Here is a 23,639-nt window from a genome sequence, read left to right on the forward strand (position 1 = left end):
TCCCCCCCATGCCATGGGTGCGGAGCGGCCCGAGGAGAAGAAGACAGAAGACGCCGTGGAGGAGATGCTGGACGAGAACGCCGGAGGAAGAACCAGAAGAACCAGAAGAGCCAGAAGAACCAGAAGATGAAGGAAGATAGAAGAAAGAAGAAGCATTTAAATAAAGGAATTGTCAAAAACTGTCTCTTGTCATTTTTAACATTTTTGACACTTTTTTCGTGAAATGGTAGGGGTACTTATGTACCCCCTTACCATTTCACACAGGGGGGGCCCGGGATCTGGGGGTCACCTTGTTATAGGGGGCTTCCAGATTCCGATAAGCCCCCCGCCCGCAGACCCCCACAACCACCGGCCAGGGTTGTGGGGATGAGGCCCTTGTCCTCATCAACATGGGGACAAGGTGTTTTGGGGGGCTACCCCAAAGCACCCTCCCAATGTTGAGGGCATGTGGCCTGGTACGGTTCAGGAGGGAGGGGGGCCGCACTCTCGTCCCCCCCTCTTTTCCTGCGGCCTGCCAGGTTGCGTGCTCGGATAAGGGTCTGGTATGGATTCTTGGGGGGACCCCACGCCGTTTTTTTTTTTTTTTTTGGCGCGGGGTTCCCCTTAAAATCCATACCAGACCTGAAGGGTCTGGTATGGAATTTAGGGGGAACCCCACGTCATTTTTTTTTTTTAATTTTGGCCGGGGTTCCCCTTAATATCCATACCAGACCTGAAGGGCCTGGTATGGAATTTAGGAGGACTCCCACGTCATTTTTTTTTTTTAATTTTGGTTCGGGGTTCCCCTTTGGGGAATTCCCATGCCGTTTTTATCAATGAACTTCTATGTGTATTGTCGGCAATGCAATAGCCGCGGGTAGTTTTAAATGAGTTTTTTCCTTCAAAATGTCATTTTGCTGTCAGACTGTTCTAAACACAGGAAACATGCGCCCCTTTACAGGCATACTATAGACACCCCCCAGGTACGAAATTTAAAGGGATATTACACTTTTATTGTTTGACTTTAAGCATTATTAAAATCACTGCTCCTGAAAAAACGGCCGTTTTTAAAACTTTTTTTTGCATTGATCCATGTCCCCTGGGGCAGGACCCAGGTCCCCAAACACTTTTTATGACAATAACTTGCATATAAGCCTTTAAAATTAGCACTTTTGATTATTCATGTTCGTGTCCCATAGACTTTAACGGTGTTCGCATGTTCGAACGAACTTTTTTCCTGTTCGCATGTTCTGGTGCGAACCGAACAGGGGGGTGTTCGGCTCATCCCTAGTGATAACCCTTCCCTATGTTTTCCAAAAAAAGATTTTTTGGCTGGAGCTAAACACGTTAAAAATGTACCCGTTCAAAATTACAAAGAGATTCTACTTAACAACAAACCTACAGCCTGTATACTGCTGTTCAGAGTATATAGGGCCTGGTGGCCCCACACCTTTCCTTATTTTAATTTGGGTGCGGGGTTCCCCTTAATATCCATATAAGACCCAAAGGGCCTGGTAATGGACTGGGGGGTACCCATGCCGTTTGTCTCACTGATTTTCATCCATATTGCCAGGACCCGACATTACATTAAACCCGCAAGCAGTTTTAAATGAGATTTTTTCCTTTAAAAATGACATTTGGTGCAGGGACTGTTCTAAACACGGGAAACACGTGTCACTTTACAGGCATACTATAGACACCCCTCAGGTACGATATTTAAAGGAATATTTCACTTTTTTTTTTTTACTTTAAGCATCATTAAAATCACTGCTCCCGAAAAAACGGCCGTTTTTAAAAGTTTTTTTTGCATTGATACATGTCCCCTGGGGTAGGACCCGGGTCCCCAAACCCTTTTTAGGACAATACCATGCAAATTAGCCTTTAAAATGAGCACTTTTGATTTCGAACGTTCGAGTCCCATAGGCGTCAATGGGGTTCTAACGTTCGTGCGAACTTTCGGTCCGTTCGCAGGTTCTGGTGCGAACCGAACCGGGGGGTGTTCGGCTCATCCCTAGTCAGAAGGTTTTTTTTTATCTTAATGCATTCTATGCATTAACCACTTCAGCCCTGGAAGGATTTACCCACTTCCTGACCAGGCCATTTTTTGCGATACGGCACTGCATCTTTTTAACTGGCAATTGTGCGGTCATGCGACCTTGTGCACAAACAAAATTGATGTCCTTTTTCCCCCCACAAATAGAGCTTTCTTTTGGTGGTATTTGATCACCTCTGCATTTTTTTTTTTTGCACTATAAACAAAAAAAGAGCGACAATTTTGAAAAAAAAACAATGTTTTTTACTTTTTGCTATAATAAATATCACAAAAAATTTAAACAAACAAATTTCTTCATCAGTTTAGGCCAATTTGTATTCTTCTACATATTTTTGGTAAAAAAAAACAGTATAAGCAATAAGCTTATATTGATTGGTTGTGCGAAAGTTATAGCGTCTACAAAATAGGGGATATATTTATGGCATCTTTATTATAATTTTTTTTTTACTGGTAATGGCGGCGGTGATCAGCGTTTTTTAGCGGGACTTCGACATTGCGGCAGACAGATCGGACACTTTTGACACTTTTTTGGGACCATTGACATTTATACAGCGATCAGTGCTAAAAAAAAATAGCCACTGATTACTGTATAAATGTCACTGGCAGGGAAGGGGTTAAAACTAGGGGGCGATCAAGGGGTTTAGTGTTACCTAGGGTGCCATTGGCTCCTACTGCTGTCATTCATACTCAACTAGCCAATCAGGAGAGAGAGGTGGCAGGGCAGGACTGGGTCGGGCCCTGGCTCCATGTCTGAATGGACACACAGAGCTACAGCTCGGCTCGGGTGCCCCCATAGCAAGCTGCTTGCTGTGGTGGCACTCAACAGGAGGGAGGGGTCAGTAGCTCCTGCCAGGGAACCAAGAAGAAGAGGATCTGGACTGCCCTGTGCAAAACCACTACACAGGGCAGGTAAGTATAAAATGTTTGTTATTTTAATAGAAAAAAAAAAACGAGACTTCACAATCACTTTAATACTTTAACACTGTTCCTGTGCTGCTCATGCATGTTCTATCTGTTTACCAATTGGGAGTGGCAGAAATGTCAGAATGAGGCCGCACTTCCAACTGTACTCCATTATTCATTCACTTAATTTATTAGCAGATGAACGTGGCCCTTCATGCATTCATATACATTGAATCTGGCCCTTAAGTGGAAAAAGGTTGCTGATCCCAGGATTTAGCACATCACAACTTCCTCTGCATATACTGTAAAACAGGGGTATTAAATAAAATATCAAATTACAGACAAACAATGTTGTAACACCTTTTTGCATAACCAGACCTTAGTAGTTGGTGAAGGGTGATGTAATTTATTCACACCTGGGTCTACCTAAAATATACTAGTGGAAATGTGGATGAACATTACCTTGTATAATAAGTTATATAATCAAAGAGAAATAACTAAACATGGCTTACAGACATCACTGGAGACTTGGAACTTTAGCTTTCACAATGAGTTGGTAAGATTGGCCTTTGTGTTATAATATTTTTACATTTTGTTTAAAATATTTTACTTCATTCATACAAAATTACAGTTGCACAGTGATTATGTTAATAAATCAGCAAATAATTTGTTAGAAATGGATCTTGATGGTATTTAAACATTTGTGTGTATGTCAGATACAAATAGATGTATTACATTAATTTGTAAATAAATCCCAGAAAGGGTATTTTACTTTTATTTGTATTGTTATAATTTTTTAATCAAATTAATTTATCATTTCAGTTGTACACTATAATTAAATAAAATCAAAAATTTAGTAACAACGTTGCTGTTCATAGGTGAATATATCAAGATAATTATTAAAGCAGGGTTTGCCACAGCGGTATGAAAAAAGGGGAAATATAGTTTACTGCAAACTAGTTCTTTTAATTAAAGTGGATGTAAACCAGCTCTCATCCTTTCTAAACTACTGCCATAATGGTTATCTATAAGGATATACATGCCTCCTGCAGGTATCTTTATCTGTCAAATGTCTCCCCTCCCTCTGTTATGAGACCGAAAAACTGCAGATTCTGTGGGTGGGTCTGTTGTCCGGAGCTTGGTGGGTGGAGTCACAATGTCAGTAGACTCCTCGCCCACCTCTACGCTTCCCTTGTCAACGTGTATTTTCTACTGTGTATTTCTTACACTGAAATTCTGCTATGATCACTAACATGCAGTCAAAATCCAGAAAAGTCACCACATGACATGCCCAATCTGAGGGGAAGAACTGACTGGTATTCTCTGTGTGTTGTTTTTATCTCACTGAAAAAAAGATAAGAGGATTGCTTAGAGCTGGATTAACTCTTTGTGGTAAGACTGGGCATAAATGATATGAAATCCTATACTGTAGAATTTACAAGCCTAAATTTAAAAATAAAAATTTCGGGTTTACATTCACTTTAATGTTTCTATACTGTATATAGCCCATACGTAGCCTTATTGAAGGTCTAGTTGATAGGGCGCTAAAGGGGAAAGCTTCTCCAAAATGCATTTCCTTAAGCAACAACGTTGCACAGACAGAGTAAAGGAGGTCAGAGGATGATAAACGAGGAAGACCGGCACCGAGATCTTTGCACTTCAGTGCTGGTGTGTGCTCCATCCATGCTTCTGACAAAGGCAGCAGATCCCAACTACAGGGAACTGCCTGTGTAGAGCCCAAAAGACCCCCCATTCTGATGGCATGTGGCATGGTATGGTTCCAGAAGGGGGGCTTGCTCGTTTCCCTCCCTTTCCTGGCCTGCTGGGCTGCATGCATAGATAGGGGTCTGGTATGGATTTTGAGGGGGACTCCATGCCATTTTTTTTTTACATTTTGACATGTAGTTCCCCGTAAAATCCATACTGGATCGGAAGGGCCTGGTATAAATTGAGGGAGGACCCCCATGCAGTTTTTTTCTCATTTTTGGCATGATGTCACACATTGTACTTTTTTGATTGGACATAGCCAAGTCGCAGTAAATAAAAACTGATATGAAATCATATTGAAGTCACATTGAAGTTACATTGAAGTCGCACTAAAGTCACGCTTACATCGGACCTAATCGCACCACTTTTAAGTCGCACCCGGTGTGAACAAGGGCTAAAGGGGATTTTGGTTAAGCTAGAGGAACAGAGCAGCTATAATGTCCTGGAAATAAACACCTTTTCTGCTTTTTTGTTGCTTTTGGTAGTATTGGGGGCTTTTTTCTTCTTTCATTTCATTTTGTGGTTGATTTGAGATCAGTGATCAGTTTTTACTGCTGACCACTTGAATAGGCAGCAAATAGAAAGAGCTCTGTATTATGGGGCTTCCAACAGCACTGTTGTGGTCTGTGTGTATTTGCAAGGGTGAGCGTACATCTCTGCGCCATGGACTCCAACCTGGGTAAGTCCTTACAAAGACATACATTCTTGGCTGATATGTCCCCCAAAGAGGTTGACCTACGAAACTCTTGGAGAAAACTGAGATGAACTCATACCCACTGCTCAACTGCCCAGTCAAGCATTTGCCTCCTTCACCGAGTCTTTGGTGAAGGATGACCTTGATCCACCCTCTGAAACAACTGGGTGGGCCACTGATCTACTTTTGGCCTGTCATAAACTTAACATGACTTCCTCTCCTGTTGATTTATATAGTTTGTTATCAGAGGATCCTTCATTAAGCCAGTTATTAGCTGTTACAGCCTCTAGTTTAGTAGACAATTCCTTGATTAGCTTCATGCAGTAAAGTGATTCTAGGTTATTCCCTGTCTTTAGGGACCAAAGACTTAAAAGTGGGGGGAGAATGTAGCGATATAGACTACCAGCAGAAAGCACTGTACCTTTCAGTGTTTCTAGACATCGCTTGTCCTTTTGGTAATCAGTGTAACCAGTGACCTCATATTTGTAAGCCCAACAAAGTGAATTATGGGATGTATAGTTCTCCTTCAGATAGTTGCTTTGCACCCATGTACCCTAAGACTACACATCCCAGGGATCTTTGCTGTAACATGAAGATTGCTGGGAGTAGCTATAAAAGGAGTGAAAAGCCTGCGCAGAGCTTTCTTCCTCCTGGGCTTGATGCAAAACGGACCTCTTTGTGCAACAGTGTCAGGGCTGGGCACAGCTGATTGCCAGCTCCCATCTCTCTCCACAGTTACCCAGCTGTTGTTGATTCTGCTCTTCAGTCCTGCCTACTTAAAGCCTTCCAGCTCACTTGATCTCTGCCTTCGCCTTGGTCACATCACAAGAAACCATCTCCTACGTTCCTGTTTAAAGACTGGCTTTGCTGACATTCCTTCTGGCTCCTTATCCTGCTTGCTGTTCCTCTACTTGGATCCCTGACTTCTGGCCTGGCTGATTACCCGATCTGGTTACTGAACCCTGGCTTGGCTGATTACCCGATCTGGCTACTGAAATCTGGCTTGGCTGACTACCCGATCCGGTTACTGGACTCTGGCTATGCTTTGACTACGCTTACTCTATTTACCTTTTTATTTTTATTAATAAACACGTGTGATTTTTCTGTACTTCTGTCTCGGTCTGGTTCATGGTTTCTGACAAACAGGGTGAGAGGTTGCGGCCTACCACACGGAGTATTACTTCAAACCCGAGGCCTAAGGGGCCTACCTCTGTTATCGTACATCCTGTCGCCAACATCACTCGGATTGCCTACCTGTCGGTGTGGGTGCGTGTGGCAAGCTTCACTTCGGAAGACCAAGACAGCCGATCTGCTGCACGAGTGCTGCTACATGAGTTCCTGTCCAGAAGACATCAGAGCGATTTGGTCGTTGGTGAGAGGGCAAATTGCTCAACCTTTATCTATTCATTGCCACTATTATAGAGACACTTTGCACAGACATCTTTACCCCAAGAATACTTTACTGCATTGCTTGAACTCTGTGCTCCAACACCCTTAGATCTTCACCACTAGGAATCTGTTGCTTTCATTATATCCAAATGGATTACAGTTAACGAGCTCCAACTAGCCAGTAAAGAACATCAGATCTGCACCGTGGAACTCTTTTGCCATCACTTATAGGAAGGTCCCTATATTACTCTTTGTAGACCCGCTCCCTTCATTAGGATAGCATAGGCTGGCTAGATTACATCTTTCTCAGTGTGACAACATAAGTAGTTAACTGAAACATCCACTAGGAGGTGACCTCTGATTAAAAGGGAGAGCACATATATGTATATAATATTGTAGTTGCTGAACCATTGTCTTGTGGCTTTGTGAGAAATTTGTTTGCTGAGTTGGCGTTGTTATTTTGGCTAAGCAGATTTATTACCTCTCTCTTTGAAATAAGTTTCCCTTATTTGGTTCAAGTAAAATCTTTCAGAACCCAATTATACTGAGTTGCTTGATTATTGCCACACAGTGCTACAAGGATGTCTGAACCCAGAGTGTCAAGTAGGTTGTAAGGTTCACTTGGTCATGGCCGTGCAGATAAGCAGGTAATTCTCAGCAGTCTCCTAGGGGGCTGTGCTACATTTGGGGGCTTGTCCGGGATGCTATCTGCAGCAGGCTCCAGCCAACACTTTTGCCATTACTTATAGGAAGGCCTCTCTATTACTCTTTGTAGACCCCCTCCCTTCATTAGCATAGCATAAGCTGGCTAGATTACATCTTTCTCAGTGTGGCAGCATAAGTAGTTAAAGCAGTTATATACCCGCACAAAAAAAACCTGTAAGTCAAAGGCATAATGAGCTACTTACCTTAGAATGTGGCATCAGCAGCTGATCCCGGTCACCGCCGAGGAAGCTGACATTTCCCCTCGGCATGCCTTCCAGTTTCGCGGCTACGGTGCTGTGAGTGACCGGAGCCACGATGTCATCACTCCCGGGACCTTCACAGTGCATGCAGCACTGACGTAAGTGGTCCGTGACATCACAAGGGGGCGGTGCTACCAGGTGACGTTGCAAGGTGGCCCCATCCTTACCTATATAAGAACTGTCAAATGGCAAGCCAGTCATTCTGTGGTTTGCCTTCATGGCGGAGGGAGCAATTACTTCTTTCGTTCTTTTTTGGGTCCAACGGTGTGGCGGCATCGTGATTGATGACGGATCTACATCGGGGGACACTGTTTTTCATTTTTGAAATAAAGTGTGAAAGATGAGGGAAGATAGAAAGTCAGGGGAGGGGTGAATACAGAGGTATCCTCAGAAAGAGAAGAGAGAGAGAGTGGAAGAGCGAGATGCCAGGAAATCCCTTTTAAGAAAGTACCGAGCCCGGACAAAGAGGTATATTGATTTAAGTTGCCCAGGGATCCCATATTGCCTCAAATATTTGTACTCTATCTTGCAGCTTGGCACTAGTTGTTCTTTGGACATGATCCATGAGATTTTCCATTTTGTTGCTAGAAACGAGACCAAGGATTTCTTCCACGCTCCCGTAAGTGTAATCTTAGCTCCCAGGAACATGAAGAAAACCAAAGCTTGAGTGTGTTTGGGAATTTTATCCATCCTATGATTCAAGAGAGCAATTGCGGGGTCTTGTGGGACCACCACCCCCATAACTTTCCTTATTAAATGGAGGACTTTATTCCAGAAAGTTCTAATGCGGGGGCAAGACCATCACGAGTGAAAGATGGAGCCTATGAGGTTACATTCACTGAAACATAAGTGAATCATTGCCAATCTGGAAGGGACATATTACCATCTAGTGAGGAGCTAAACACTTGCTTCACTTAAGGAGATTTTCATATACCTTTATATGAGCATTCAAAGTACTGGAACCACTTGTTCAGTTCCCACAAAATCTCCAAATCAGACTCCCAGGCTCGGGAATAGGATAGTTTGTCCTTTCCGCCTGTCAGGGAAGAATAAATAATCGAGATGCCTCCCCTCTGATCCATGATATTAGCACACCATTGTTCATAGAGTGTGGATTTGGGGGAGTTCAGATTTATCAGGCCAAATAGTGTATATAAAATGCCTAATTTGGGAGAGCCTGAATGTCTCCAAAGATGGCATTTTAAGTTTACTCGTGCAATATCCCAAAAAGATAGGGACAACTAAGTTTAAAAAATGACCTATACAGAAAAGGCTTGTATTAAGCCACCAATGGAAGGCTTGTATATTCATGCCAGGGGAAAAAGATGGGTTGTGGAATAGGTGTGAAAGTGGTCTCATGCCAGAGATTAGCGCTGTCTGTTTATGCAAGGTATCGCACAAAGCGAAAGAATGAGAGAGAGTGGGTGATAATATTGAGGGTCTCAATCTAGGGTTACTCAAAAGCAAGAAGTCAATTATATTGAGGGGCACTGCCTGTCGTTCTATGGAAACCCAGTCAGGTTTGGGTCCCCTAGAATAGACTGTAGAAATATGTGCTAATTGCACAACCTGGTAATACGACCATAAATTGGGGAGACCTAATCCTCCCTGTGATTTTAGGCAAAAGAAAACTTCTTTTGTGTAGTGATGATCCTTGTCCCCCAAAACAAAGCAAATGATTTTCGATTTGACTTTGAGGAGCAACTTTTTCTTTATAGGTATTGGGGGGACCTAAAAATATACACTAAACGTGGTAACAATGTCATTTTGATGGCATTTATCCTACCCAGCCTGGAGAGACCACACCTTGAACATGTATTTTTTTTTTTAATGTGCTTAGGATCTTGAGAAAGTCTTTCAATAGATAGTTTTAGTTAATCTGCAATATAATACATTTTTGTTTTTGGATTTTTACTTTTGGCCTGTTGAATAAATTTTGACTGGTGGGATATTGGGAGCAGGACTTACCACCTTTGGCTTGTTTGGAGAGCTGCCATATGCAGGTAGCTGTACTGACATGGTGGCAGGCCTCAGTGTAATCAGTGACCTGTATACCATCTGCTGGATAACAGCTGTTTCGCTGCCCTATGCTAGCCACAAATTTACCCCAAGCATATGTTAGGATTTCCAGGTAGATAAATGCCCGCCGCTCATTGAGAAGATGTGGAAAGTAGGAATGAGATGAAAGCTACAAAATAAACATGTAATGAGTACATTAAAACATGTCCAAACCCAAAAAACAAAAAAATGTAATTTACTGCATGTTATTACATTTTACCAGTCCTTAGATGTGGTGGCAGCATTGGTTTTCTTTCTTTCATTTTTCACTTTTTTTCACATTGTGAACCTGAAATTACACACTTCCTGTCTGTTCATATCTACACTTGTTTCTTAATTCTTTTAAAGTATAACTAAAGGCAAAACTTTTTTTTGTTTTAAATAGATTGGAGAGGGCTTAAAACCTCTGTCAGTGTTTATTGCCGTCTTTGCCCTCATTGGGGATACTCACTGACTTTTCTCTACTTGTCCCATTATCACTAAAAGTGAAAGTAAAAGAAAATTGCTAATTTTGGGTTGTCACTAGATAAGTGATAGAGGGGAAATCTTTCAATGGGGACACTAATTGTCACGGTCCAGGGTCAGCCTCGGAGACCAGTAGTTATAACAGTAGAGAGGCTCCGACAGACCAGCTGGATTAGTATGCAAGTAGGTTACTCTCGTGGATGACAAGGTCTCACCAGAGGGGTGGGATCTAAGCATTAACCGGTATTCACCAGAGCTCCTGATGGTGGAGGTGGCTTTTGCAGTGTGTTAGTACCAAGTTAAGGTCCTCAGAATCGCCCCACCAGGAGGTGAGAAAACCAGGGTCTAGTAGCTGATATAAGTGAAAGAAAAGTAAAAAAACAGCACTAGCAGAATGTAATAATGTAGGCAATTCAATGATGGTAACTGTTACCATAGAAATCAGTATACCTGTGCTACACAAATCAATATGCAAGCAAAAAATATATGTTATGAAATAAGCAAATCTATACAAATCATTAAAGCGGGGTTCCACCCAAATTTTGAACAATATCTGTATGTATTCTCTTCCTTGCCTAGATGCTGACATGCCGTTTAAAAAAATTTAAATCGCCGTAATTACCTTTTATTCTTCTATTCTTCTTTGCACTTCCTGGTTCTCCTCCCATGGGAGTAGGCATGTTTCTAGCCTCTCCCAGACTCCTGGGAGCTAGTCTCAGGCTTCCCAGGATGCCACTGAGCATGTGCGGGAACGAGCGGTGAATGCTGGGAGCACAGCATTCACCACATCCAGGAAATAAATGCTTGTGGGCTTCAAATGCCCACAATGAAGATGGAAACCGCATGCAGTGAATAATATAAGTTATTCTTTCCGACGAAATCTGACACAGGCGGACATATTACACACAATATGTGAGTATGTAATGCTGAGAAGAAAAGTTTGTGAATGAACTAAAAAAAAAAAAAAACGATAGATAGGTGGACCCCCCACTTTAAAGTGCTTGGTGCTCATATGAGGATAGAATAAAGTGCAACAGTGCTCCAAACTTGAAAAATGTGTGAGGTGCCAACACTCACCCCTTGGTGACCCCACTCACCAGAAACAATGGACCCTCAGCTTTACAATCTAGGGGTCAAAGGTCAAAGGCTTCTCCAGAGGAGTTGCTTTATGGCTGGAAGAAAACACCATACTCAATAGATGGGGAAACAATGAGAGAGCTCATTGTGAAATACCGCTAGGATAAAATATAAAAACGCAAGCTAGGCACCACTTACAGATTTGCTTATTTCATAATATATATATATTTTGCTTGCATATTGATTTGTATAGCACAAGTATACTGATTTCTATGGTAATAGTCACCATCATTGAATTGCTTATATTATTACATTCTGCTAGCACTGTTTTTTTACTTTTCCTTCACTGATTAACGTTATAACACCTTTGCACAGCTGCTGTGCAAAGCCAAAGGTAGATAACAAGTGATAGTGAAGATAAGGACAGCTGCAGGTACGCAAAAGAGCAGGATATCAGCTGGAGTTAACACAATAATCTGGCAAACAGGAAGAGCAGAGACATGGCTTAAATCAGGAAGCTCATGGGAGGAGCTGTCCAGCATTTCAGGGGGCTCTGCAAGAAGAGTTTCTGCCAGAGGCAGCAAAGGTCATGGGTTCAGATCCTGGTCCTGATACTAGTTCTAGGGGCCCCAAGGGATTCCCTTAACTTCCAGGAATTTCCTCTCACTTCCTGGTGTGGCTATGGGACTGGAGGTAAATCTCCCCAATGGGAGACAGATGGCAAAAAACCTGACAGGGTTATAACCCTCCCATACTCTATCCAAAATGTTTTGCCTATAGTTCTACTTTAAGGAGGGAGTCAGGGTTGTTAAAACATGACTGCCTTTGTTCATCTCTTCATTATGTGGTGAATTAATGGGGCTAGTAGTGTACACAATAAAGTTATCTTTATTGTGGTTTCTTTTAAGCTCACAGAAAGTGAAAAATATACTGCATTTATTGCAAGATCAACGTTTTTTATTTATTACAGGTACGTTTATATCACCAACAATGTATGCAGTGCTATACATATATGTAGTACATTCACATCAGTCCCTGCAGTCAAGAGCTTACAGTCTTAGGCTTCTAACTCACATTCATACAGTACATACACATAAGAGGGCCAATTTAGACAGGAGCCAATTAACCTACTATCATGTCTTTGGAATGTGGAGGGGGGGGACTGGAATACCCAGAGAAAACCCACCCAAGCACAGGTAAATTAGGCAAATTCCAAGAAAGTTGTGCCATGGCTGAGATTCCAACCAACAACTCTAGTGCTGCCGGGTGGTAGTGCTATCCTCTTAGCCACTGTGCTGCCCAAGTTAATCCATTAAATACCAGAGCATAATATAAAGTATATCGATGGGATGTACACCACACCATGAACCTTACTCAATGAGTATAGAACAAAACAATATCTTTCCATATTTATTTTAGAGTTTAAAGTTTAATGCTTAGACCTTTGTGTTTTTTCCTCTATTTATTGTTTTAGATAAAAGTTTGATCCTTTCAGATTTCAAAAGCTGAAAATACCAGTTGTGATAAATAGCTCATGGTAAGGTTGACAAAATAATTGCGCAACAGCTAAAAAAACTCTAGATCTAGTGTTCTACATATACATTAGTAATGTTTTATTAATATAAAGAATAAATATTTATATATCTACCTATACTTAATGTTTATTTTGTTTCTAGATCAATATTTCAGTATAACACGAAAAACCTCAAAGATAAATAAAGCAATTTGTAAGACTTTAAAGACTGTTTGGGTTTCCTGTTGCTTGCTGCTCTCACTGTTCTCTAAAAGTCTGTGTAAACTGCAGTTGTAGCATAATTACATATATACAAACTTCCCAGGTCCAAGAGTCACAATGGATGCATTCACATGTCAAAGTAAACTTCAAGCTGAGACATCTGGTACTTGAAAACCAAAATCAATGCATAGTGGACATCATGTTTCAATATAAACAAAGGACCATTAATATTACTAATTCCAGCAAACACAAATCCAAAGACATTTACTATGGAGTGAATTCCAACTTGATACTAACAAGCAAAGGTACCACCCTCCCACAGACTGAGATATGGCTTTTAATTGGTCGGGTCACATACCACTTGCAGTGTGCTCAAACTAACCTGCTGCCATTCCAGAAGTTAGGAGCCAAGGTAAGTTTCTCTCCTGATGTCTCCTTTTTTTGCAATTACTTTAACTTGCACATTTGTATTTGTTCATTGTGATATTGTACAATATGTGAAGTGCTTAGGACTTTATAGCCCCTAATGTTTATAAAATTGTTACCTGTTTACTTGTTTACTTCGTACTTTGATATATGTATATACCGTATATAGTATACAATATATATATTGTATTAATATTTGTAATTTTCTTTAGAATTTATTTAACTAAAACATAGTATCATTAGATATTAGGAGAATATTTATTTTATTGTCTGCACAAAATGAAAAACTGTAGCAAATATTTAACATTTGATGTAAGGAAATTATTCCAAAAAACTGTACATATACCAACTATTATTAGCAACTATTATTAGCAATATTGTTTTTATTACTATGTTGAAAGTTAAATATTTTTCTTTTAAAAGTTTAGTCTTTTATCACTAGTTCAAAAAACTATATATATGGGACATACACACACTATGTTTCATATGTAACATAACCAAATGAAAATATGAATTCTGCAAAATGTTATTCCAACCTAATACACTTTTTGCAGTGGAAATAGGTAATTCAAGCAGAGTAGTCTTGATGGGTGCTCAGCATAAAGTATCTTTGAGAATCTGACATAAAGGAGAGCTTTGTACTGTTCTCAGTTCCCAGAGGAATTTCATATCCTCATGCCTAAAGCTGGTTCATAAAGACTTTCTTTCTTTTAAGCCACTGAAATTTAGTTTGTGTGTCAGTGCATTCTTGCACATGAATTGGTAATGTTTCTGGACTGAAGTTTACTGGGAGTTGGAGATGAATAGGACAAGTGTATTGCACTATCAACAGCTAGGGTTTTCAAGACTACTGTCATTCTCAGAGATGTTGCACGTCACATGCTTATTTACGCAGGGCTAAGTTCATTCCAGTGACAAATAGATCTCCTTTGAATCAAAGTTTGTATATTCAAATATTAATTAAAGGAATATAATAAAAGAGGATAATCACTTAATAACATGCTTTGATGAGAAGATTAAGGTATTGTTAAGGGTAGTTCTTTGTTTGAAAACAAAAAAATTTCTATACAACAAAAATCAACAGAGTGATTAGGTGGCACGTGTGACAATATTTTTGCTTGTGATGTGGCCAGTAGGGGTGCTGTTACTTGACATTTTGTATTTCCTTATCAAAGCAAGCAACATGCTAGCATCTTATTGAGATACATATTTGAATTAGGCTACAAGCAATTATTTTGATGGAATGTTACAATAGGGATAAAACACGAAGAACAGAATAGATGTGCAGATTAGCTTATGTGGGCAGACATGGGCATTCATAGGCCAATTCAGTAGAAATTTGTAGTTAACTGTCATTAGATCAGGTAAGGATGGTTTCTGATTAGCTGCTTTGGATTACTGCACATACCTACAGCTTTAGGCTTTGCCTAATTATTTATGTCTGATAATGTACCATAGAGCCAAATACATAATAGCAAACATTATGCAAAGGGGGCATCATGTTCCATTAGATGTTGGATGCCCAGTCTGTGGCACCGTGACTTGTATACTCAGTGGCATACATCCAAACTCTATGAGAGAGTATATTTATATGAAGGAAAGTCACTGAATTAATGCTACTGTGTGATTTTCTCAATGCTTCTTATTAAGTCCTGAAGTTCTGTCTGGACTTAGCATCACATACTTCAGATATATTGAGACATGGGTCTACTTTACATAAACACATTAAATATCACCTCTTTCAGCTATGGCATGAATGTTTTAAACTTTTTTTATATTGCTTTTTCCCTTTAAAGCATTGAAGAATGAAGACACTTGCAAATATATTCCTGGGACTTTTTATAATTAAAGCAGTTGTATCTGCTCCTCCAACGGACAGCGTCAATTATGACACGGCGGCCTATGAAGTTGACTTACTCTATAATCTTTATGACTATGATGAAAACACTAATATTGATCAAGGAGAGGTATGTATTTTTTCTTTATTTTTAATTTGTCATTGCCGTATAGACCAAGTTTCCCAGGCACAAAGAACTATTACAGAATAAAGCGAAATATGCAAAATGTAGTAACCAACAGCAAGCAATCAGAAACACCTTCATGAATTTGCTAAAAAGCTGATATGAGACTGGTTGTCATTATTAACTCTCAATTTTGCCTTGCTCTGTGTTTTTAAAAGGACAAGAATATGTCTGGCTTAGCACTGTAAATTGCTGTTTACGAGCTTCACAATGCAATAAGTACTATAGGACTGTTTTACTAAAGTAATTTCACCTGGTTTCTGAATTTGTGGCCTCTTTGGACATGAACGTAAATAAAAGGAAAAATGTGTGTCTTATTATTACCTTCCAAAGAACTCTCCTTTATTGCATTCCTCATCCTCAGACAACAGCAACAGACAGCTGTCAAATACTTGCTTTCTTTTAATTATTTTTTTTTGTGAACCACATGTGAACAAATTCTGGAGCATTGGTCACATGGTAAACTCTGGCAAAGAAAAGAAACACTGTTTAGGCAGAGCCTGTGATTGGCCAGCTATGCCCAGACTTAAGTCATCAAAGAACCTTCAGTAAAACACTATAAAAGTAATATGTCAACATGTACCTAAGAGGTTCAGAGTTTAAGAACTAATGAAGGAAGTTAAAAATTTGATACCTTTTTTCATATTTTTTACTGTCATTTGGATTGATAAATGTAATAAAGAAAGGTTAACCAGAGGATATATGCCTGTTGTAACTCAAACACAGGTCCTAAAACAAAATCATATTTTAGTAATTAAATTACCCCATATGTGTTTTATATTTATGATAACAGGAAATGACTTACAATAATGTGTATGTCAGTTTATGAGGGAATGTTGATTTTCCAAAATTCAACCTACAACAATAATTACTAACAAGAAATTCAACATATGAAAAAATAGACAAATGACTACTACATTACTCAATTTATAATTAACTTAAACTGAGCATTGCATTACCATTTTCTTGAACAAGAAAACGTTAGCACTTTGTAAAATGATTTCAAAACTAAATGTTAAAATGTGATTAGCACAGCTAGGCTGCAGGGCAATGTAGCTAAGTGTAAATATACATTGTGGTGTGATATTTACACTGTTCCTCCTAACAGTCAGTCAGTCAGTTTTGTCTAAATCCTGAATCTGCAGACCATATGTGGGAGATAGATGGCCTTATGACATTTGATTCAAGTTAGCAGTAGGTCCTAGCAATAGATTGAAGGTTAACTGCTGTTATAGGAAATTAAAAAAAAAGAAAAGGTGGATGAGAATGTGCTGTTCTCTTTTTAACCTCACCATCCCAGTGAACGTTTAATGCCACGCCCCTTGGCTGAGATGGGGCAGTGTTATGCTACTATAGCAAATTTTACATAAAGTCCAGACAAGTTATCAGGCTATTGTTTCTATCCAGCTATCTTTGGGAATTATTTAATGTGTTCCTATTTGATTTGATATTGTTATATACTCTAAGTTTGGTCCTAATATATTTCTTAGAATATTGTTTTATGACATGCTGGTGATGTTTTCTTTCTGTTCTAATTTGCATATATAACTTCTTCAAAAGTATTGCCAAGGATTAAACATACTATATATACTGTATAACCTTACAGGCATCAAAATCTGTTTTACATACTATGATATAATTTTGATAATTCAGTGTTTTTGGAAGGCTAGTTTGGGCAAACCATTATGTAGATGTTGAAAGTCTATAAAAGTATAGCGAGAAAATAAATACCTAGTTTAGGTGCCTTGTAGATACCAAAAGAAAATGATGATGTAGTAACTGGAAGTGGCAAAGGTAACTGATTAACTGATGTACCATATCGGACTTCTACACTGCTGTATTTACACCAGTGCAATGAAGTTATGCTATTAATATTTTTATCTCAGATTTTTTTTCTGTTTTCAAACTCCCATAACTGGAACATGAAGGACAGCATATCTCTAGAAGGAACATGAAGGCATGCCTATAACTTTAGACTAACTCTTAAAGCACACATTAATCCAAAACTTTTTATTAGCTTTGGATGGGGTAGGGAATTGTCAGAGCCCCCATCAGGTTTTTATTGCTGTCTGTTACCCTGTTTAAAAAATGTACTATCACTTCCTGCCTCAAAAACTTGACAGGAAGTGAGTTGAAGTATCCCTAAAGTGAGAAAAAACCCTACCTGTGGCAGCTGTCAACAGAACAGATTATATCGTTATATTCCTGTGATAGAGACTGCTCCAAAATTGTAGATTTCCTCTCACTTCCTGTCTTGGTGACAATGGTCATTGAGACAAATAGACAAGATGAATGTGTATCATGGGTCATACACAATAATAATACCCTGACAGTGAGAGTTGACGTTTTTCCCCATTTCTCCAAAACGAGATGTAAAAGTTATGTCTGGGGCTCTGGGTGCTAGACTTTCCTACCAGCAAACCCTAATGCCGCGTACACACGATTGGAAATTCGGCCAGCAAAAGACCGATGAGAGCTTTTGGTCGGAAAATGCAACCGTGTGTATGCTCCATAGGACTTTTGCTGGCGGAATTCCCGCCAGCAAAAGATTGAGAGCAGATTCTCAATTTTTCGGTCGGAAAAAGTTCCTATCTGAAAATGCGATTGTCTGTACAAATTCTGATGCGCAAAATTCCTACGCATGCTCGGAAACAATTTGACGCGTGCTCGGGAGCATTGAACTTAATTTTCTCGGCTCGTCGTAGTCTTGTTCGTCACCGCGTTCTTGACAGTCAAAAGTTCAGACAACTTTTGTGTGACCGTGTGTATGCAAGGCAAGCTTGAGCGGAATTCCGTTGGAAAAAACTTGGATGGAAATCCGCTCGTGTGTACGCGGCATGACAGTGCTTCCTCTTAGCCACCAGACAAAATTATTATTTTCTCAAATTATCTGCAGCATTGAGCCTTTCTTTGTATGATTGTATTATTTAGTCACTGTACTGGCCCTATGACCTATTAAGGTAACAACTTTTTTGGCATTCATGAGGAATTGGAAGTACTGTAAGAAAACTTTTTCACAGCATAGAGATAAAAAAAATGACTTGCCATGCTTAGGATTTGACCAAAATTGGTCTAATTTGCTTAGATGAACCTCTAATAGGGATTGATATGTACAGCAATGCCTTTTGTAATAATTTCTTTTTTTATGATGGTAGCCTTTTCTCTCAAATTCAAAAGTTTTTGTCAGTAATAACAATCTTGCTGATTTAAACACTAGAGCAGGGAAAGGTTTTTGCAAATAGTCAACACAATGATGCAGTCATAGCCACAAACCACATGCAAATGTTCCAGTGTAGTGCCTTCCTTACCCCATAACAGGATGAGTGTGTAGTTTAAGATGAACTGTCACAGAACAAAGCGAGTATAAAGTACTCCTGAATAAATGGATATCAAGCAGTCACTTATCCCCTATCAAACCAGCCCAGATGGTCCACTCTTTGTATCCATGGCATCCTGGAGAGTATTTTGGATTTACAGTGAATGGTGATGGCCCTTTCTGAAGAACTTGTTTTTCCTTTCTTATTGAACATCTAGAATTAGATTGCATCCACCAGGTCCTCACCAAATGCTCCCTGGAAACATTATTGTGCAGATGCACTATTACAGGACCAAAGAGACCCTGTCCCTTGCTGCTAGAGATAGTGCCTCTATGTTCTTTTAAGGACATGCTTATAAGATTTTCAAGACTTTGCCACATGGTACAAGTGTAGGAGCTTGAAACCATACCTCCAAATTCTCATGAAACCTCAAATCAGATATAAATGGGGGTTTCTGTTTAGCCTACAATTCACTTACAAGGGTAAGAAATATATCTGTGTCACCCATGAAGCCATGCTTGAGAGACTGGAAAATCTACAGCTATATCCACTGGAAGATGGAACCCAGGCCAACTGTGACTCCCCAAAGTTGTCTGCAGTGTGCTTTCAGGAGTCTTCGCCTACGCACTTGGACCAGAACCCTGATCTTACAGGTGAGCCTATATGGGATTGCTCACTGGTGCCATCTGCTGCCCTTGGAATGCTAGGTTATATCTCAGTATATGGCTCATTGTACCTTCCTTTAAACTTCTTCAGTTCATCTATCCTAGATTTGGCTGCAACTGTGGCTAGAAGAGTGGCTCTCAACCATCTTATCATCCAGGGGGATACCTTGCATACATGCTTGTTACCTACTAAATTGGTATGCCCTATATACATTGTTGGCCATTTTTCCTCAGCTTCTCCTTTTTCCCCTTTATAAGAGTTTATAAGGCTGTCTAAATGAATCTTTGCAGCCCATCCTGGCATTGTATAATAGGGTTGTGATTATAATCTCTCTTTATCTTGGATGTTTTGTAATGATGGGGTGGACTGCAAACTTAAAGATCATTGTTCTCTGTTTAATGTTACATTTTGTTTTGGGTCGGCCTCCACGCTCATGCCTATGCACAATGTATATGCCATCAACATCAGCAGGAGTGCTCTTTAAAATATAAGTTGTGTCTATATGCTGACAGTTGCAAAGTGTCCTCCCCTGCATCTTAGTCCCCATTTTATGTAGGTACTTACGTACTATGAGAGGGTAGGGCGGTTGTTAATTTCTAGGACAAATAATTTACTTTTTTTATCATGATCACTTATGTATCTGAGTTATGTCTGTGATCAGGAAGATGGTCTCTGACCCTTCTCTTTTCCTCTTTCCTTCCAAGCCCTAGCTTTTGTGGGGTTTGCTGAGGGAAAGTTGGTTCCTGTGTCACACCATCAGTGCACTGTTTTTTACTCTGCTCAATATTACTGTACTGTTCCTTTTTAATTACCCAACTTCTTTTTACCCCTGCCAACCTCTATTTTCTGTAGAAACCCACTACCTTACCCCTCTGTGTAAACTGTAGGCCGGTCTTTTCTTTTCGTTCGTGATTTTCTTTTGTGCAATACAGATATGTCAACTCATTTTTCTATTAAATCTATACCCAAATACTTTAGCAACACCTTCCCTCAAATATTTCTTGAAAATGGCAACACGAAAGGGGGTTCTTGATAGGCTCCCACCACTCTGGCCACTTCACTGCTCAGCATATAGTTGCTGACCCAGTCAGGAGATACCTTTTACTACAGGGCCAACTTTAGGATTAGAAGTGTTAGCAACTCTGCCCTTAACCGTGATCAGACCCCCTTTTTGTCTCATCTCTGAACTGTCATAGATATTCATAAAAAGGATAGACTGAGTGAATGTGACTATTCCAACCTGATGCTGCAACTGACACTAAACTAGTGTCTCCGCACAACGTTCAATCTGCAGCCAAATTTCATACACTGCTTGAATAACATACTTAATATATATTTGGAGGGAGTTATTATTAATCATATGATTCCAGGTATATAAGTGACATCCAGGAATAAAAGCTATAGGCAGCTTTTTTTACCATCTTTATCAGGCATTTCATGTCAAATTAAATGTTTTTCAGTCCCATCTGACCCCCCCAAAACCAACTGGCCCTAGAAAAAATGAGACTCAAACTAGACACTCTCTTAAATGATGCTGCTGAAAAACAAATACAAAGTGTTAAGCACACTTTTTACTTTAAGAGTAAAAAACAACATCCCCTCCTAGCAAAACAGGTTCAGATGTTGGATTCTGATTATAAACATATTAGGCTCAAAATAGGCAGCCAGACTCATGTGAGAGATACAACCAAAATCATTCAAGACTATAAACATCATTTGTCAAAACTTTACACCACTACTGGGCACTTCTCCTTGTCATAGGCTGATTCATTCTTCATCACCTTACCCCATCCTACCCTTTGTGAATTGGCAAAAATTTGAACTTTTTATTTAACAGAAAAGGTTCTTATAACTAGAAAGCACCTGAAAAAAGGTCCAGATGGCTTCACGGCCCTACACAACAAAGAAAATGCTGAACAACTTGCCCTGCTCCCGGTGAAAGATTTCCACAGTACTGTGGATGATCATAACTGACCAAATTTAACCTCTGGGTCAAACCACTGTGCAATTCCCTTATTGAACCTAGATGCTAAGTTCCTGGCAAAAATTCTAGCCACTACTCTTAATGAAGTGAATGGGCTTCTGGTGCATAGGAATTAAATGTTTCATGCTAAAATGTCAGGAGAGTATAAATGTCTGCAGGATTATACATCTTATTTTTCAATAAGAAGAAGAATCCCGGCCATCATTCTATCACTTAAAAGGGTTGTAAATCCTCTTTTTTTTTTCTTTTTTATAAAAATACCAAACATGCCTATACCAGTCATTTTGCACAGAGCAGCCCCAATCCTCTTCTTCTGGGGTGTCCCGCCGGCGCTTTACACCCCTCCTCTTCATCAGGTACCCCCACGGAAAGCCGCTTTCCCTGGGAACACCAGTGTGGGCTCGCTCCCAAGTCTCACTACTGCATCCATTGACACAGACAGCGGGACTCAACCCTGATCCCGTGGTACTGGATTGAATTGATAGCAGCGGAAGCCAATGGTTCCCGCTGCTATCAATTTGTCCAATGAGGAGAGAGACAGTGGTTGGAGCTGCTGCGCTCATGCACATTCTTGGATTGGATCGGGCTCAGGTAGAAAAAAAGGGGGGGGGGTCTGGGGGGAGCTGCAGCACAGAAGGTTTTTCACCTTAATGCATAGAATACATTAGGGTGAAAAATATTGAGGCTTAACAACCACTTTAACTTCAAAAGGCCATTAAGTTGGTCTCTTGGTCATTCCTCTCCTACGTTCTATCTAAGTGGAGCATTGGTCCCCAAATCAGGCGTAGTGATAACATCCCATAACTTATGCTCTCTGTAGTTTGGCATAAATGTCATCTTTTTGCAGACAATGCTATTATATAACCCAACCCAGCACTACTCTCCCCAACCTAATGGACATTTTTTCTTGATTTATAATTGACACTGCTATGTTTTATGGTAAATTTCTGCATTATCCTTTAAACTTATTTATATTTTGGTGATTGATTCTTACCTCCTTTGCCTTTAGTGATCAAAGAATCAATTAATGACGTTGTCCTTTGCTGTGGCTGGTCTGGTTTTCTGGTTTTCTGACAATTTCCCCTTACATTCAAATGTTTGTTATCAGTTCCTAATTTGATCAATTAACCACTTTAGCCCCAGAAGGTTTTACCCCCTTCCTGACCAGAGCACTTTTTACAATTTGGCACTGCGTCGCTTTAACTGGTAACTGTGCGGTCATGCAATGCTGTACCCGAACTAAATTTGCGTCCTTTTTTTCCCGCAAATAGAGCTTACTTTTGGTGCTATTTGATCACCTTTGTGGTTTTTATTTTTTGCGCTATACACAAAAAAAGAGCGACGATTTTGAAACTTTTTGCTATAATAAATATCCCCAAAAATGTTTTTAAAAAACAAATTTCTTCATCAGTTTAGGCCAATCTATATTCTTCTACATATTTTTGGTAAAAAAAATCGCAATAAGCGTATATTGATTGGTTTGCGCAAAAGTTATAGCGTCTACAAACTTTGGGAAAGACTATGGTATTTTTATGGCATTCTTATTATTTTTTTTACTAGTAATGGCGGTGATCTGCGATTTTTAGCGGTATTGCGACATTGCGGCGGCCAGAACGAACACTTTTGACACATTTTTGGGAACATTGACTTTCATACAGCAATCAGTGCTATAAAAATGCACTGATTACTGTGTAAATGACACTGGTAGGGAAGGGGTTAACACTAGGGGGCGATGAAGGGGTTAAATGTGTGTTTCCTCAGTGTGTTCTAACTGTATGGGGATAGGATTGAGTAGGAGAGGAGACATGTCATTTGTTCCTAGTAAGTAGGAACAGTGAAATGTCTCCTCTCTTCTCCTCTGACAGCACAGGGATTTGTGTGTGTGTACACACAAATCCCCATGCTGGCGCTCGTGCATGCGATCACGTGTGGCTGGTGGCGATCGCAACCGCAGGCCACACGCATCGGGTCCCCCACCGTGAAGCGGGCGTGCGCGTCCCTCTGGCGGCTCTTAAAGGAACCCCGTACCCGTATGGGTTTCACGCAGCAGTGCCATTGTGCAGCAGTATACAATATGTACGCGAGCCGGTCGGGAACCGGTTAACAAATGATTCTCTGTCCCATTTCCCTATAAATTTGG

The 23,639-nt window shown here is 40.0% G+C and overlaps 1 protein-coding gene across 1 annotated transcript in view; it reads left to right on the forward strand.

Annotated features, from left to right (window-relative positions):
- The first annotated feature begins 13,353 nt into the window (after positions 1-13,353).
- The window catches only part of EPYC (epiphycan), a 77,756-nt gene continuing 67,470 nt past the window's right edge, over positions 13,354-23,639 (forward strand). Inside the window, exons 1-2 of the mRNA XM_073620192.1 lie at positions 13,354-13,497; positions 15,308-15,478. Of these exons, the coding sequence (XP_073476293.1) occupies positions 15,317-15,478 (162 nt within the window). The 5' untranslated portion in view covers positions 13,354-13,497; positions 15,308-15,316. The remainder of the gene's footprint in view (positions 13,498-15,307; positions 15,479-23,639) is intronic.

This window comes from Aquarana catesbeiana, linkage group LG03, assembly GCF_042186555.1.
Source record: "Aquarana catesbeiana isolate 2022-GZ linkage group LG03, ASM4218655v1, whole genome shotgun sequence".
In the NCBI taxonomy this organism is placed as follows: Eukaryota; Metazoa; Chordata; class Amphibia; order Anura; family Ranidae; genus Aquarana; species Aquarana catesbeiana.